The 13,191-nt window shown below is 44.5% G+C and overlaps 1 protein-coding gene across 2 annotated transcripts in view; it reads right to left on the bottom strand.

Moving 5' to 3' along the window:
- Positions 1 to 13,191, bottom strand: part of CACNG1 (calcium voltage-gated channel auxiliary subunit gamma 1) — a 37,592-nt gene that overhangs the window by 4,718 nt on the left and 19,683 nt on the right. Inside the window, exon 2 of one of the 2 annotated variants that reach the window (XM_058166101.1) lies at positions 3,368 to 3,442. The exons of the other annotated variant lie outside the window; for it this stretch is intronic. Coding sequence (XP_058022084.1) covers positions 3,368 to 3,442 — 75 coding nt within the window. The remainder of the gene's footprint in view (positions 1 to 3,367; positions 3,443 to 13,191) is intronic. 2 annotated transcript variants of the gene reach the window in all.

Below are 13,191 nucleotides of genomic sequence, written 5' to 3'. Positions count from 1 at the left end.
CTGAAAAAAGTGACTCATGATCCTTTTTCACACTTGCAATCTTTGTAATATCCTCATATGATCAAAATTCAGACACTTGGCAAACTGACTCATACTTATGGCCATTGCTGTGTCCCAAGGTCATGTGATCACTTTTTGCAACCTTTTGACTTTGACAAGCAAAGTCAATGGGGATGCTGGTTTCACTCAACAACCGTGTTACTACCTTATCAACTGCGGTGAGTCACTTAACAACTGTGGCAAGATAGGTTGTAAAATGGGGCAAAACTCACTTAACAAATGTCTCACTTAACAACACAAATGTTGGGCTCAATTGCGGTTGTAAGTCAAGGACTACGTGAAGTAGCAAGCTTATAAAGGCTAGCAGTCTATTGAATATACAGACTTGAAAAGGCTAAGGCGTGAAACATCTGAAGGAGATTCTTGAACTGTAACAAAATAATACAATGAATAAGGATGAGGGTGTTAATTTCCTTACAGCATAAAACAAATTGTTTTAGAATACCAAATTAAATTGGATAATAGTTTGCTTTTTCCTCATGTAGATGAATCGGATGTAAATGATCCTGTCATCTTTTGTTTCATTTCTAGAATCATCTCCTACAGACACTGGTTAAATTAGGAAGGAGAAAAAAAAACTCGTTGAAATCCAGCTGCTCTAATTTTTCTACCTCCTTATTAGAGACGTTTGTGGATCCAGCAGAACGACTTCAAAGACATTTAGAAAACATGCTAACATTCTAGAATAAAATGTGCTTGCAAAGCTCTCAGTATCTCCCATTCTGTCCCAGCAGGGTTTCAGTTCCAGATAAGGTTGGAACTGCCTCCTGCCCGTCACATTAATCAACACTTTGCTCTTTAATGTCAGTCAGGCACATGGGGATGCTGAGAGCAGGGCTCGGATACATCTTCTCAATTTCATCATTTCATGAGTCAGCCCTCCGTTGCAAAATAACTGTCAAGAGCGGGAAATCAGAAGTCCTAGCAGCTCAAAATGACCTATAAAAATGATTTACTGCAAGCTTAAGCTCTCTACGAGAATCTGAACTAGTAACGGTCAAAGCAAATTGATGGTAGATAAGAATCAATGGAATTCAAGCTAGACTGGACTTTGATCTCTTGTGGTCACGAAGGGGCTCGAGACTGATGGCACGTTTGACCTCTCCCTCAGGCTGAGTCTGGTCATCTCCTACATCAACACTTGCAAGGAGCTGGTTCATTAATACGGGGGTCTCCCATCTTGGCAACCCAGTCATCATAGGAATTCTGGGAGTTGATGTCCCAGTGGCCCTCCCTGCATTAATAAATTCCAGCTAGACTCTTGCCGTAGGAGTCATCTGTTCAATCATTCTTAAGACTAAAAACAAGGATGAATGACATGCATACCTTTTTTTCACAGATACAGCAAGCGAATCTGTTTAAAAATATCCCTCCAGAAAGAAATTATTAACCCAGAGGGATCGTTAAAGCACGTTCACTGCACAATTGCAATAAAGCTATTTCAACTTCGCAATGCTGTAATGAAGCATCGGGACATCCAGATGTACTGCTGAAAGAGTTCACTTACAAAGACGAGACTAGGAAAAGCTTCCCTAACGAGAGGAACCGAAGGGCTCTTCTCCCATGCTGCAAGCAGCAAGGTCTGGCTGCCACTCATTTGCTCTGAGTAAAGAGGAAGAACGTCGGTGAATTCTTTAAGTGTGATCTTCTCTTAGAACAAATCGAAATACTTCTCATTATATTTAGGAATTTCAGGTCTGGTATTTTCACTATCTAAAAAAGCCTGTCGAGCAAGAAATTCTTATGTGGGTGTAACCCAAAGGTGCTTTTTCAAAAGCCAGCTGGACTTTGTTTTTCCTTGAAGACACTTTGCTTCCCGTCCAAGAAGCTTCTTCAGTTCTTCCCACCCAAGAAGCTTTTTGGATGAGAACCAAAACGTCTTCAAGGAAAACGGAGTCCAGTTGCCTTTTGAAAAAGCACCTTTGGAACAACCATGACCTGGATGACTGAGAATCTCCATAGACATACATGGGCAGAGTTGAAATGCTACCGGTTTGGGACAGTTCGCCCGAATCGGTAGTAAAAAAAATGCTTAAAAAGTAAAAAAAAAGTTCCAACGATCATGTGTCGCTCAGCTGATCCTCAAAACTTTTTTTTTACTTTTTAAAGCATTTTTTCAACACTTTTTCCAGTGCTTTTTAAAGCACTGATTCCAACGATCGCGCATCACTCAGCTGATCTTCAGAACTGTTTTTTTTACTTTTTTTACGTTTTAAGCATTTTTTTACTAGATAATTTTTTTAAATTTTTTTTTAAATTTTTTATCTTTTAGATAAAAATGCTTTAAAAAGTAAAAAAAAAAAGCAGGAAATCCAAAAGCGTACGTTTGATGTGGACTGTGCATGCGCGTGCATCCAGCATGCACTGCACATGTGTGCACGCAACACACGTCTTGCTACAGCACGCATGTGCGGGCAGTGAACCGGTGGCAACCGGCAGAGTATTTCACCACTGTATGTGTGTGTAAGTTTTTCCTCTGCTCCATCCAATGTATTAAGGTTACCATTCTCAGAACTGAAAAGTGAAAACCATCATTGGAACAGCTTGCCTCCAGAAGTTGAGAATGCTATATCATTGGAAGCTTTTAAGAAGGCACTGCAGTGGGCAGCTATTTGTCCAGAATGGCCTAGGGCAATGTGCCAAAAGCGGGGGGAGCACGGGGGGGTGGGTGTCACGCGTGCACGGGCCCGCACCCATAATTCTATGCGCACTGCCCCCCCTGCATGCGCTTGTGACCCCCCCACACACACACTCCCCACGCTTTTGGCATGCAATGGCACGGTGGGCATGGTAGGCTTGGGTTTTCAACTCCCCAGGCTCCAGAGGCTTTCTAGGAGCCTGGGGAGGGCGAAAACGGCCATCTGTCCTCCCGGAGGCTCTCCGGAGGCCGGAAATGGCCCATTTGCCATCATGGGCCTAGGGTCTCCTGATTGAGCAGGGGATTGGACTAGAAGACCTCCAAGATTAAACTAGAAGACCTCCAAGATGCCTCCCAACTTTGTTATCCTGTATTCTGTCCTGTATTCCATCAGAATTCTCAGTGTTGGTGCCAACACAAGTGGAGGATACCATGATAAGGAGCACTACTCAGTATGTTCCTCCAGAGCTGATGGAGCTGATTTCAGATTCATCTTTCCATAAGTGTGTGATATGACTCTTCATCTCTTTTATCTGTACCCTTAAACATCTTCCTCCGTAGCCGGTTTAACTAACCCATATTTGTTTGGAGCTGGATCCCAATCCAATGAACTGGGTATGTTTTGGCATAAGGTATATTACTGTTGTAATGCAGAGGTTGCCTGCTTACCTCGTTGCGTTGATACTTGAAAGATCTCAGTGCTTTCTCCTGAGACAAAGTGTGTGAAATAGGAACAGTTGTATTCTGAAAGGAAGGAGGGGAAAAAATTGATACTTTTTGTCCAAATCAATTCTTTTCATTTTTGTTGAATCCCAAAACAGACAAGGAATAAAAGTAATACACATGGCGGAAAATAATATATACTGGTGCAATTTGAAAGAGGTTTCTCTTGTTGGCTGCTTTTCTTTTATTTTAAAAACTGATTTTTTTTATTAATGGAAATTGTTTATTCCTTCAAATAAACACCATGGCAGCTACTCTGTACATCCCTGCACATCCCTTCTCAAATGTTCAATATCTCAGTGAGGTGGGTGGAATTTGAGGCCTTACATACTTACATACACCACCTGTACGTTTAGACCTAGAGCAGTGAAATCCTCCATTTCTTTAAATATATATTTTTTAACCTTTATTTTTGGCATAGATTTCTCACTTCTATCTTTCAACCACGTCTACAAGATTGCAGCATGTAATCTATGGCTAGTACTAACCTACACATTTTAGGCAATTACAGATCATCACTGAGTTACAGCCATTTGTTTAGTGACTGTTCAATGTTACGACGATACTGAAAAAAACTGACTTATGATGATTTTTCACACTGTGGTCATGTGAACCAAGTTTGACACTTGGCAACTGACATTTATTTATGATGATTGCAATGTCCTGGGGTCATGTGATCACTTTTTGCGACCTTCTGACAAATAAAATCAATGGGGAAGCCAGATTCCCTTAACAACAGTGTTACTAAATTAACTATAGGAACAATAGAGGGAAGAAAGATTGTAAAATGGGGCAAAACTCACTTAACAACTGTCTTGCTTAGCAAGATAAATTTTGCACTTATCTTTGAGTTCATCTTGTAGTATAGGGAACAAATAAACATTTTGGAAAATCTCAGAAAATCTCAACAAGCACAATGGGTTTTAACAGATTACATTTATTAATTGATTAAGTCCTTGTAATCACATGATTCCTGAATCTGAATAACCAACCTAGACTCCCCCTCCCCTCCCCATTTCAATCCAATTTAAAGCCTACATCAGTCTAGTCACCATCCTGGGCATCTGAGGCAGTGAGTTGCAACTCATGGAAGCTTCTGTCTTTTAATTAAATGTGGTTTCACCAGGAATGGTGTTACCAGACTCCTCCTGATTTTTTTTTTGCCAGTGTGTTAAAACTACAAGAAAGTAGTTTACAACTGGAGATTAGGGAGAGATTACTGACTGTATACACTGTCAGCCAATAGAACAGGCGGTCACACATACTGTGAGTTGTCCAATGGCTCAAGATGATATCTTGAGCCATTGAAGGTTGTTGGTCATGCATATGTTGCTATTCTGACACCTTCCCATGACACACCCCAGCTAACACATTGCCCTCAGGCTTTGTTTTGGCTAATTTCATTGGCTTGCCTGAACCGCTTTTATTGTGCAACACATGAGCAGTTTTGTATGATTGCTGATGAGCAATCATCAGGATATTCCCTTGGAGTGAGGAAAATTCTCAGGGACGACTTTCACCCTGGTCACCACTTCTTTACCCTCCTACCATCGGGAAGGAGATATAGAAACATAGCCAGCAGCACAAACAGGCTGAAGAACAGTTTTTATCGATGGGCTGTCAGACTCCTGAATGAGAAATAACATCATAACTACATAGTATGATGGACTTGCAGGGCCGGCGCAACGTGTAACATATTCACACTGGTGCAATAGGACTGGGTGTCCTGTTAATATGATTTATTGGGTTAGGGATTTTCTGTCTTCACTGTGAGTTGTATTGTGTTGTGGGGGTGTGTGCACTGAGGGAACTCAACCAGTCTCAATGTTCCTATGTTGTGCACTGACAATAAAGATTTGAAATTGGAGCACAGGTGCCAAGCTCACTGTGTCACATTGCTGTCACGTGATGTTTCGTGGCATTTTTTCCCATTTGTGGAGCTGGTGTGGGCGTGGCCTGTGCGTGATGCATCTGGCCTGCGGGCCGCCAGTTTGACACCCATGCTGGCGTAACTTAGCAATGAAGTTGACTGATGTCTTTCTCTTGCTGATGTCATCTCCATCTCCTTCCTTTCCCTGTTCCAGAACTTTTATTTCTTGTTGAAACAGGGGTGTCCCCTTTTAACCAGGATAGACCTTCTATTCCAGGGGTCTCCAACCTTGGTCCCTTTAAGACTTGTGGACTTCAACTCCCAGAGTTCCTCAGCCTGCTTTGCCAGCTTTGCTTGGCTTTGCTTGGCGTGCTATGTTCTATGACAGGGGTCTCCAACCTTGGTCCCTTTAAGATGCTTTGCTGGCTGAGGGACTCTGGGAGTTGAAGTCCACACGTCTTAAAGGGACCAAGGTTGGAGACCCCTGTTCTATTCCATCAACAATGTACATGTGTTGTGTCTTGCCCGCTCTCACAGCAGCCGGGGCCTTCTTATCTGCTCCCGAACACGGAGGAATGTATGCCTCCCGGCCCCAGTCCTGGCTCCATGCCCAGACAAGCTGAAGAGGAGGGGGCACCTCCCGGTCCCAGCCCTGGCTCCATGCCCAAGCAGGCTGCAGAGGAGGGAGCACCCCCCCGGCCCCAGCCCTGGCTCCATGCCCAGGCAAACGGAGCAGCTAGACCCCTCCCCCTCCTCCACAGCATGTGAGCCTGAGGAAAGTTTATTTCCAACAGCTGCTGATTGGAGTGACCCTCGCATCAGAAGACTGGATAGGCGGAGGCAACAGAAGGAAGGGAGGGGCAGGCCTTAATGAGTGCTGAGTCATGGAGCCACACCCCATGGCCTATATAAAGGATCTGCTTTCTGGCAGTCTCTGAGTCAGGCAAAGTCGAACTTATCTTGCTGAAGTCACTTTCTGGTCTCCTGCCTCCTCTGAGGACTTTGCTAGGACTTTGGGCAGAGCTGCAGAGGCAAGCCTGATTCGGATTTCCCTGACCCGGCCGTCAGCGGAGGAGTGGGACACGACAACATGGGATAAACATTGGCAGATTCTCCTAGCACTGTCGTTCTGTACCTGATGCCTATACCAAGTCTATGATCTCGTTAAATAATGTATTTTTCTTTGGCCGCACAAGATTTGACGTCTCCACTTGGATGCCCTCAGCTTAACGCCCAGACTTTGCAGGATATTTACCAGCAATACTGAGTGTCACAAAGCCACCACAAGGTTCTAACAAGAAGATGCGCTGATTTAAGAAGTGGAAGTTAAAGACAAAGACAGGTATTAAAAAAATGATGTTTTAATCCTGTTAATTGAAACTTCCTTTAAAAATGCTGTTTATATTTCTAATGTCCCCAAGTTCTTTTTACATGTTACATGTACATTACTTAGATTAATATATGCTTTGGGTAGGAACTGGTTAGTTGGCTTCCTGTTCATCCAGCATGCTAAATCATGGCTTGATTATTTACAGATTACTGAACAAACTGTAACTAGCTGGAATCCACTTTTTCATCCTGGGAAATGTATTTCCACCCTTCCCTCTGCTTGGGAGCTAGGAAGGATGCAGTTAATAATATAGCATAATGAATTATGACATGAATGCCTATGGAGATTCTCAAACATCCAGGTCATGTCGTTGTCCCAAAGATGCTCTTTCCAAAGAGCAGGTGGACTTGCTTGGTTTTTTTTTCTTTGAAAACATTTCACTTCGCATCCAAAACCCATGAATTGAAGAAGATTCTTAAATGAGAAGCAAAATGTTTTCAAAGAAAAAAAAAATCAAAGGAAGCCCACTTGCCTTTTAGAAAAAAAGCACCTCTGAGAGAACTATGACATGGGCAACTAACTTTTTCAGCGTCGTGTTTCTCCTTAATACTTTCAAAGCAGTTAAAGAGCAAAATTTGGGCTTTATGATTTGCAGAAATTTAAGGCAACCAATTTGCCCTTAGAGCCATCCAAGAGAGTCGGGCAGGAATCGGAGTTATGAAGGAACGGTCGGCACAGTTTTAAGCTTCTATTTTGCCTTTCAACTTCCTCTCCAGAATAAAGTAGAAAAAAATATGCCCAAGATATTTTTGTTTCTGTTGATTCTGTTTTTAATTCTGTTGATTTTGATCCTGTTGATTCTGTTAACATAACCTTGGAATAAACTTGCTTTTTGTCTAGTCCTACTTCAAAGGGTTAATATCCACTCCTGCATGTCTGAAAGTATCTCTCACATCCCTTACTTTCACTCTTCCCAAATTTAGTGGAAGGGTTCCTTCTGAGACAGCTTCTCCACCCCATTTCTTTGGGCTCAGATTTCATTGATCAGATGGCTATCTAGGGCCAGTGGCTGTTCCTTCTGTCTTCCAAGACCATTCCACATACCAGTAGAGGAAGTCCTCATTTAGCAACTGCCTTGTACAGTGACTGCAGTTGCAATGGTGATGAAAGAAACAACAACTCGCATTTATGACCTTTGCAGGTCTGTAAAACAAAGGAAAGCTGTAGCAAGGTTCTAAGCACGGTTGTGGTTTCATTTAGCAACAATGTGACTTAACTACCGAGTTGATGGTCCCAACAGTGGTCACTAAACAAGATCCATCTTTACAAGCTCATGGTGGAGGCAGCAGCAGTTTTCCTGTCTAATAGGTTCAGGCCAAACTGTTGACAGAGAATTGAGCCCCATCTCGGATTGCAGACAAGCAGCCACTCCTCAGTTTTACTCAGAGCGAAAGCTACAATGATCAATCAAACATCTTCACAAACTTCTATGTCCTTCCTACCTCCCAGGCAGATAGAGGGAAATTGACCACTTTCAGCTTTAGAGACTCAGTTGTTGAAGAGAAGTACCCACTGGTGGGGGCAGATGGAGAGGGGGAATTAAGGTTTATCCTTGTTACTGTGTCTCTGCTTTCCTAGAAAGCTTCAAGACCATGAAGTCCTCACTTCCTGACATCCATTGTAAGAGAGATCAGGGGTCCTGGCACTGGGCAGCAGAAGACTTAGTTCTTCAAAGCCCCTTTCCAGTGGTGGGTTTCTAATTTATTTTTTACTACCGATTCTGTGGGTGTGGCTTGGTGGGTGTGGTATGGCTTGATTGGCGTAGCTTGGTGGGCGTGGCAGGGGAAGGATACTGTAAAATCTCCATTTCCTCCCCACTCCAGGGGAAGTTTACTGCAAAATCCCCATTTCCTCCCAATCTGCTGGGACTTGGGAGGCAGAGAATAGATGGAGGTGGGGCCAGTCAGAATTTTTACTACCGGTTCTCCAAACTACTCAGAATTTCTGCTACCGGTTCTCCAAAACTGGTCAGAACCTGCTGAAACCCACCTCTGCCCCATTCCCTGCAAAGCCCCAGAACCTGCTCAGAGCAGAAGTCAGAGCCTTTGGCTTCTGCCCACAGAGGACCTTATAGCTGTCAGATATTAGGCCAGCAGGGATTTTTATGGAACTAGCTGGGCTGACAACTTCATTAAATCAGGAGCCCCTGCGGAAGAAGTAACACTGTCACCCCAGAAAACCGTATTAATGGCCCAGCTCTGTCCACCCTTATTTTGGTATGAGGATGAGAAAACAGGGGTGGGGGAAAGGCAAATTAAGCTATTCATATTGTTCAGCCGAAGCATTTGGCAGTGGGGAAAACATTAAAATATGACCCACGTGGCTGCAGCTAGGAAAACAGCTTCCTGTTTAATATCAGAACAATTGGAACTGGGTGATCTCATTTTAAGAGACTTCGTCACTTTCCATCCACTCAGCCGGAAAATTGTGACTGAGCCGAGAAATCGAAGGAGATGTGTGTTCTACCGCTCCCTGAAGCTCTTCTTTATGAACTTACATCACAAAACAAAGGAGAGTGAGTTCATACTGATAACTGTGGAAATTGGGTTCTTCGGTGGCATTTGTTTTTTCTCAACATGCTATAATGGTGATTGTTTTATTTGACTGTGAGCCAAAGGAAATAAAAGTGCAGAAATAAATGAAAAGCAGACAATGATCATCAATCATTGCAAATCTATCGGGGGGGGGGGGGGAGGGGGGGCGAGTTAAACACTTAAGAGTGTGTGCTTGCGACCGACCGCACATTCTGCAGGAATATTTGGGTGACTCTCTTAATGGGAGGGTAGTTTGGGGAGATGAGCTGGCTTTGTTGAGGCAGTGAGATTACTTTTCATAAAGTATCTCCTCTGGCAAAAGGACAAGAAGCAGCAGAGTAGCAGATTGTCGTTCACGATGCCTGTGCTGAAAATACAAATGCAACTGGTGTTGTATTTTATAAATTTTATTCCCATTCTCCCCAACAGACTTTATTCCCCCCCACCAAAAAAAGCAAAAGTGACCATATTCAAGGCTGGGATCATAGCAGGGGTGAAATGCTCCCGGTTTGGACCGGATCGCCCAATCCGCTAGTGATAGTGGCAGGTGATTCAGGGAACCGGTAGCAAAAATCCCTGCCCTGCCCCCCCATACCCAGCTGAGCCACGCGATCATCAGAAGGTTTTTTTTTAACTTTTAAAAGCATTTTTTCTTCAGCCAATGATGATTGTGCAGCTCAGCTGGGATCATCAGAGCCTTTTAAAAGCATTTTTTCTACAACCTCTTCGGTGGAAGAGGTTGTAGAAAAAATGCTTTTAAAAGTAAAAAAAAAAGTTAGCCACGCCCACCCAGTCACATTACCCCCATCACCACCAAGCTACGCCCACAGAACCGATAGTAACAAATTTTACATTTCACCACTGGATCATAGATAGTGTTGTCATAGTGCTTGGAGGCCGTACGGGTCTGGATGGGGAGAAACAGGCTCAAGCTCAATCCCTCCAAGACAGAGTGGCTGTGGATGCCGGCATCTCGGTACAGTCAGCTGAGTCCTCAGCTGACTGTTGGGGGCGAGTCATTGGCCCCGATGGAAGGGGTGCGCAACTTGGGCGTCCTCCTGGATGAACGGCTGTCTTTTGAAGATCACTTGACGGCCGTCTCCAGGAGAGCTTTTTACCAGGTTCGCCTGGTGCGCCAGTTGCGCCCCTTTCTAGACCGGGATGCCCTATGCACGGTCACTCACGCCCTCGTGACGTCTCGCCTGGATTACTGCAACGCTCTCTACATGGGGCTCCCCTTGAAGGGCATCCGGAGGCTGCAGTTAGTTCAGAATGCGGCTGCGCGGGTTATAGAGGGAGCCCCTCGTGGCTCCCGTATGACACCAATCCTGCGCAGGCTGCACTGGCTACCTGTGGCCTTCCGGGTGCGCTTCAAGGTTTTGGTAACCACCTTCAAAGCGCTCCATGGCATAGGGCCGGGTTATTTACGGGACCGCCTACTGCTACCGGATACCTCTCACCGACCCGTGCGCTCTCACAGAGAGGGACTCCTCAGGGTGCCGTCAGCTAGACAGTGTCGTCTGGCGACGCCCAGGGGAAGGGCCTTCTCTGTGGGGGCTCCCACCCTCTGGAACAAACTCCCCCCAGGACTCCGTCAGCTTCCGGACCTCCGGACCTTCCGTTGCGAGCTCAAGACACACTTATTCATCTGTGCAGGACTGGCGTAGATTTTAAATTTGATAGGGGTTTTAAATTGGTCTTAATATTTATATTTCTAGTTTTAATAATTTGGGCATTAGAATAAGTTTTTTAATGTTTATTTTAAATTGTATATAAGTGTTTTATATGCCTGTGAACCGCCCTGAGTCCTTCGGGAGATAGGGCGGTATATAAATATGAATAATAAATAAATAAATAAATAAATAGAGCGCGTTCATTTCATTTATTGAATGAATCCAATTGGCCATCCTGCCATGGACTGGACTGATTCATAGAACCATAATGCTGGAAGGGCGCTTGGAGGTCCTCTAATTCAAAACCCTGTTCATGGCAGGAGACCTTATATTATCCCGGACAAATGGCTGTCCAAACCTTTTTTGAAATACCTCTAGCGATCGATTAATTGCTCTCACTGTCAGGAAGTTTCTCCTTAGTTCCAGGTTTGACCTCCCACTGAGGAGCTTCCACCCATTGCTTCTTGTCTTGTTCTTGGGAATTATGAGGAATAAGTCAACCCCCTCATTTCTGTGATTACCACTCAAGTATTGGAAGACAGCTATCACGTTACCTCTAATTATTCTCTTCATTAGGCTGGACATACCTAGTTCCTTTAATTCAGGGGTGTCAAATTTTAACTCAGGGGTGCTTAGATTTGGCCCGCGGGGCCACCCTGGAAACAATGAAGGAAAGGCCTGCAGTGTCTCTGTAAGCAAAAATGGAGCTCGGGAGGGCTGCGTAGGGTCGTTTTCTACTGTGACGGCCTCCCGTATGCAGCCCTCCTGAGCGCAGTTTTTGCTGGCAGAGCGCTCAGGCCATCACAGGCACCCCCTGACATGAGTGACGTTGAGCTGGCCACGCCCACCCTGGCCACGCCCCATCCCCCCCATGTCAAACACAACCGTGATGTGGCCCTTAATGAAATTGAGTTTGACACCCCTGCTTTAACTGTTCCTCGTATAGTTTATCCTGCAGCCCCCTTATCATCTTAGTTGTTCCTTTCTGCACTCTTTCTAGGATCTCAGCATCTTCTTTTATGTTGTGGTGACCAGAATTGGATGCAGTATTCCAAGTGTGGTCTCACTAGTTCAGTATAAAGTGGTACTATCACTTCTCATATAGGGACGTGGCGGCTCAGTGGCTAAGAGGCTGAGTGTCAGGCCTGGAAACCATACTAGGCCTTAGGGTTCCAGACGCTGCCACATTTTTCCCCTGAGGGGAAGAAGGGGGGTTGAGGGGTATGGTAACATTCTTCAAGCGGTCAAGGTCGGATGGTGTTCACATCTGCAGGAGGAGTGGCGAGAAGATATTCGAATGAACTGGGAGAACGTGGGACCATGTGACCAGCAAAGGGGTCAGGGGGGTGGGACTCTTGGGGTTTGTATAACTGGGAAAAGAATCCGGAAGTTCAGTTTTGGAATTTCACTCATCGTGTGCCAGTTTCCTCATGCTAGTAAAGAACTCTGAAAGACAATGGCTTCTGAGTTTTTTTAATGCAGAAGAGGTTTTTCTGGAACCATGACACTGAGCTTGTCGATCGAAAGGTCGGCAGTTCAGTGGCTGGAATCCTTAATACCACGTAACAGGGTGAGCTCCCGTTACTTGTCCCAGCTTCTGCCAACCTAGCAGTTCGAAAGCATGTAAAAAATGCAAGTAGAAAAAATAGGGACCACCTTTGGTGGGAAGGTAACAGTGTTCCATGCGCCTTTGGCATTAGTCATGCTGGCCACATGACCACGGAGATGTCTTCGGACAATGCTGACCCTTCAGCTTTGAAACAGAGATGAGCTCTACCCCCTAGAGTTGGGAACAACAAGCACATATGTGCAAGGGAACCTTTACCTTTACCTTTATCACTTCTCATGATCTTGATGTTATTCTCTGTTGATGCAACCTAGGATTGCAATGCCTTTTTTTTTTTGGCAACTGCAGCACACTGCTGGCTCATACTTAAGTAGTGGTTCACTAGGACACCTAGATTCCTCTCACAGTTACTACTGTTTAACCAGGTACTGTCAATTCTATACCTGTGCATTTGGTTTCCCTGCCTAGATGCAGAACCTTACTTTTCTTACCGCTAAACTGCATCTTCTTAGCTAGGACCACATGCTAAACTGACCAGATTTGAACCTAAAGAGCTGTGTAAACCCAGTTTTTTATTTACTACTGGCCAAGATTTCTTACTTGTAGGATTGTCAGCTCTTGATAAGGTATGATTGGGCTATCAGAATTAGAGCGTTTCTTAATAACAATTATTGCTCTATAGACAATCAATGCTATAATATATGCACAGAAGCTTACGTTCAGAGGCCAGGAAAAA

This window comes from Ahaetulla prasina, chromosome 2, assembly GCF_028640845.1.
Source record: "Ahaetulla prasina isolate Xishuangbanna chromosome 2, ASM2864084v1, whole genome shotgun sequence".
NCBI classification, from domain to species: domain Eukaryota; kingdom Metazoa; phylum Chordata; class Lepidosauria; order Squamata; family Colubridae; genus Ahaetulla; species Ahaetulla prasina.
This window is presented reverse-complemented; position numbering and strand designations above follow the sequence as displayed.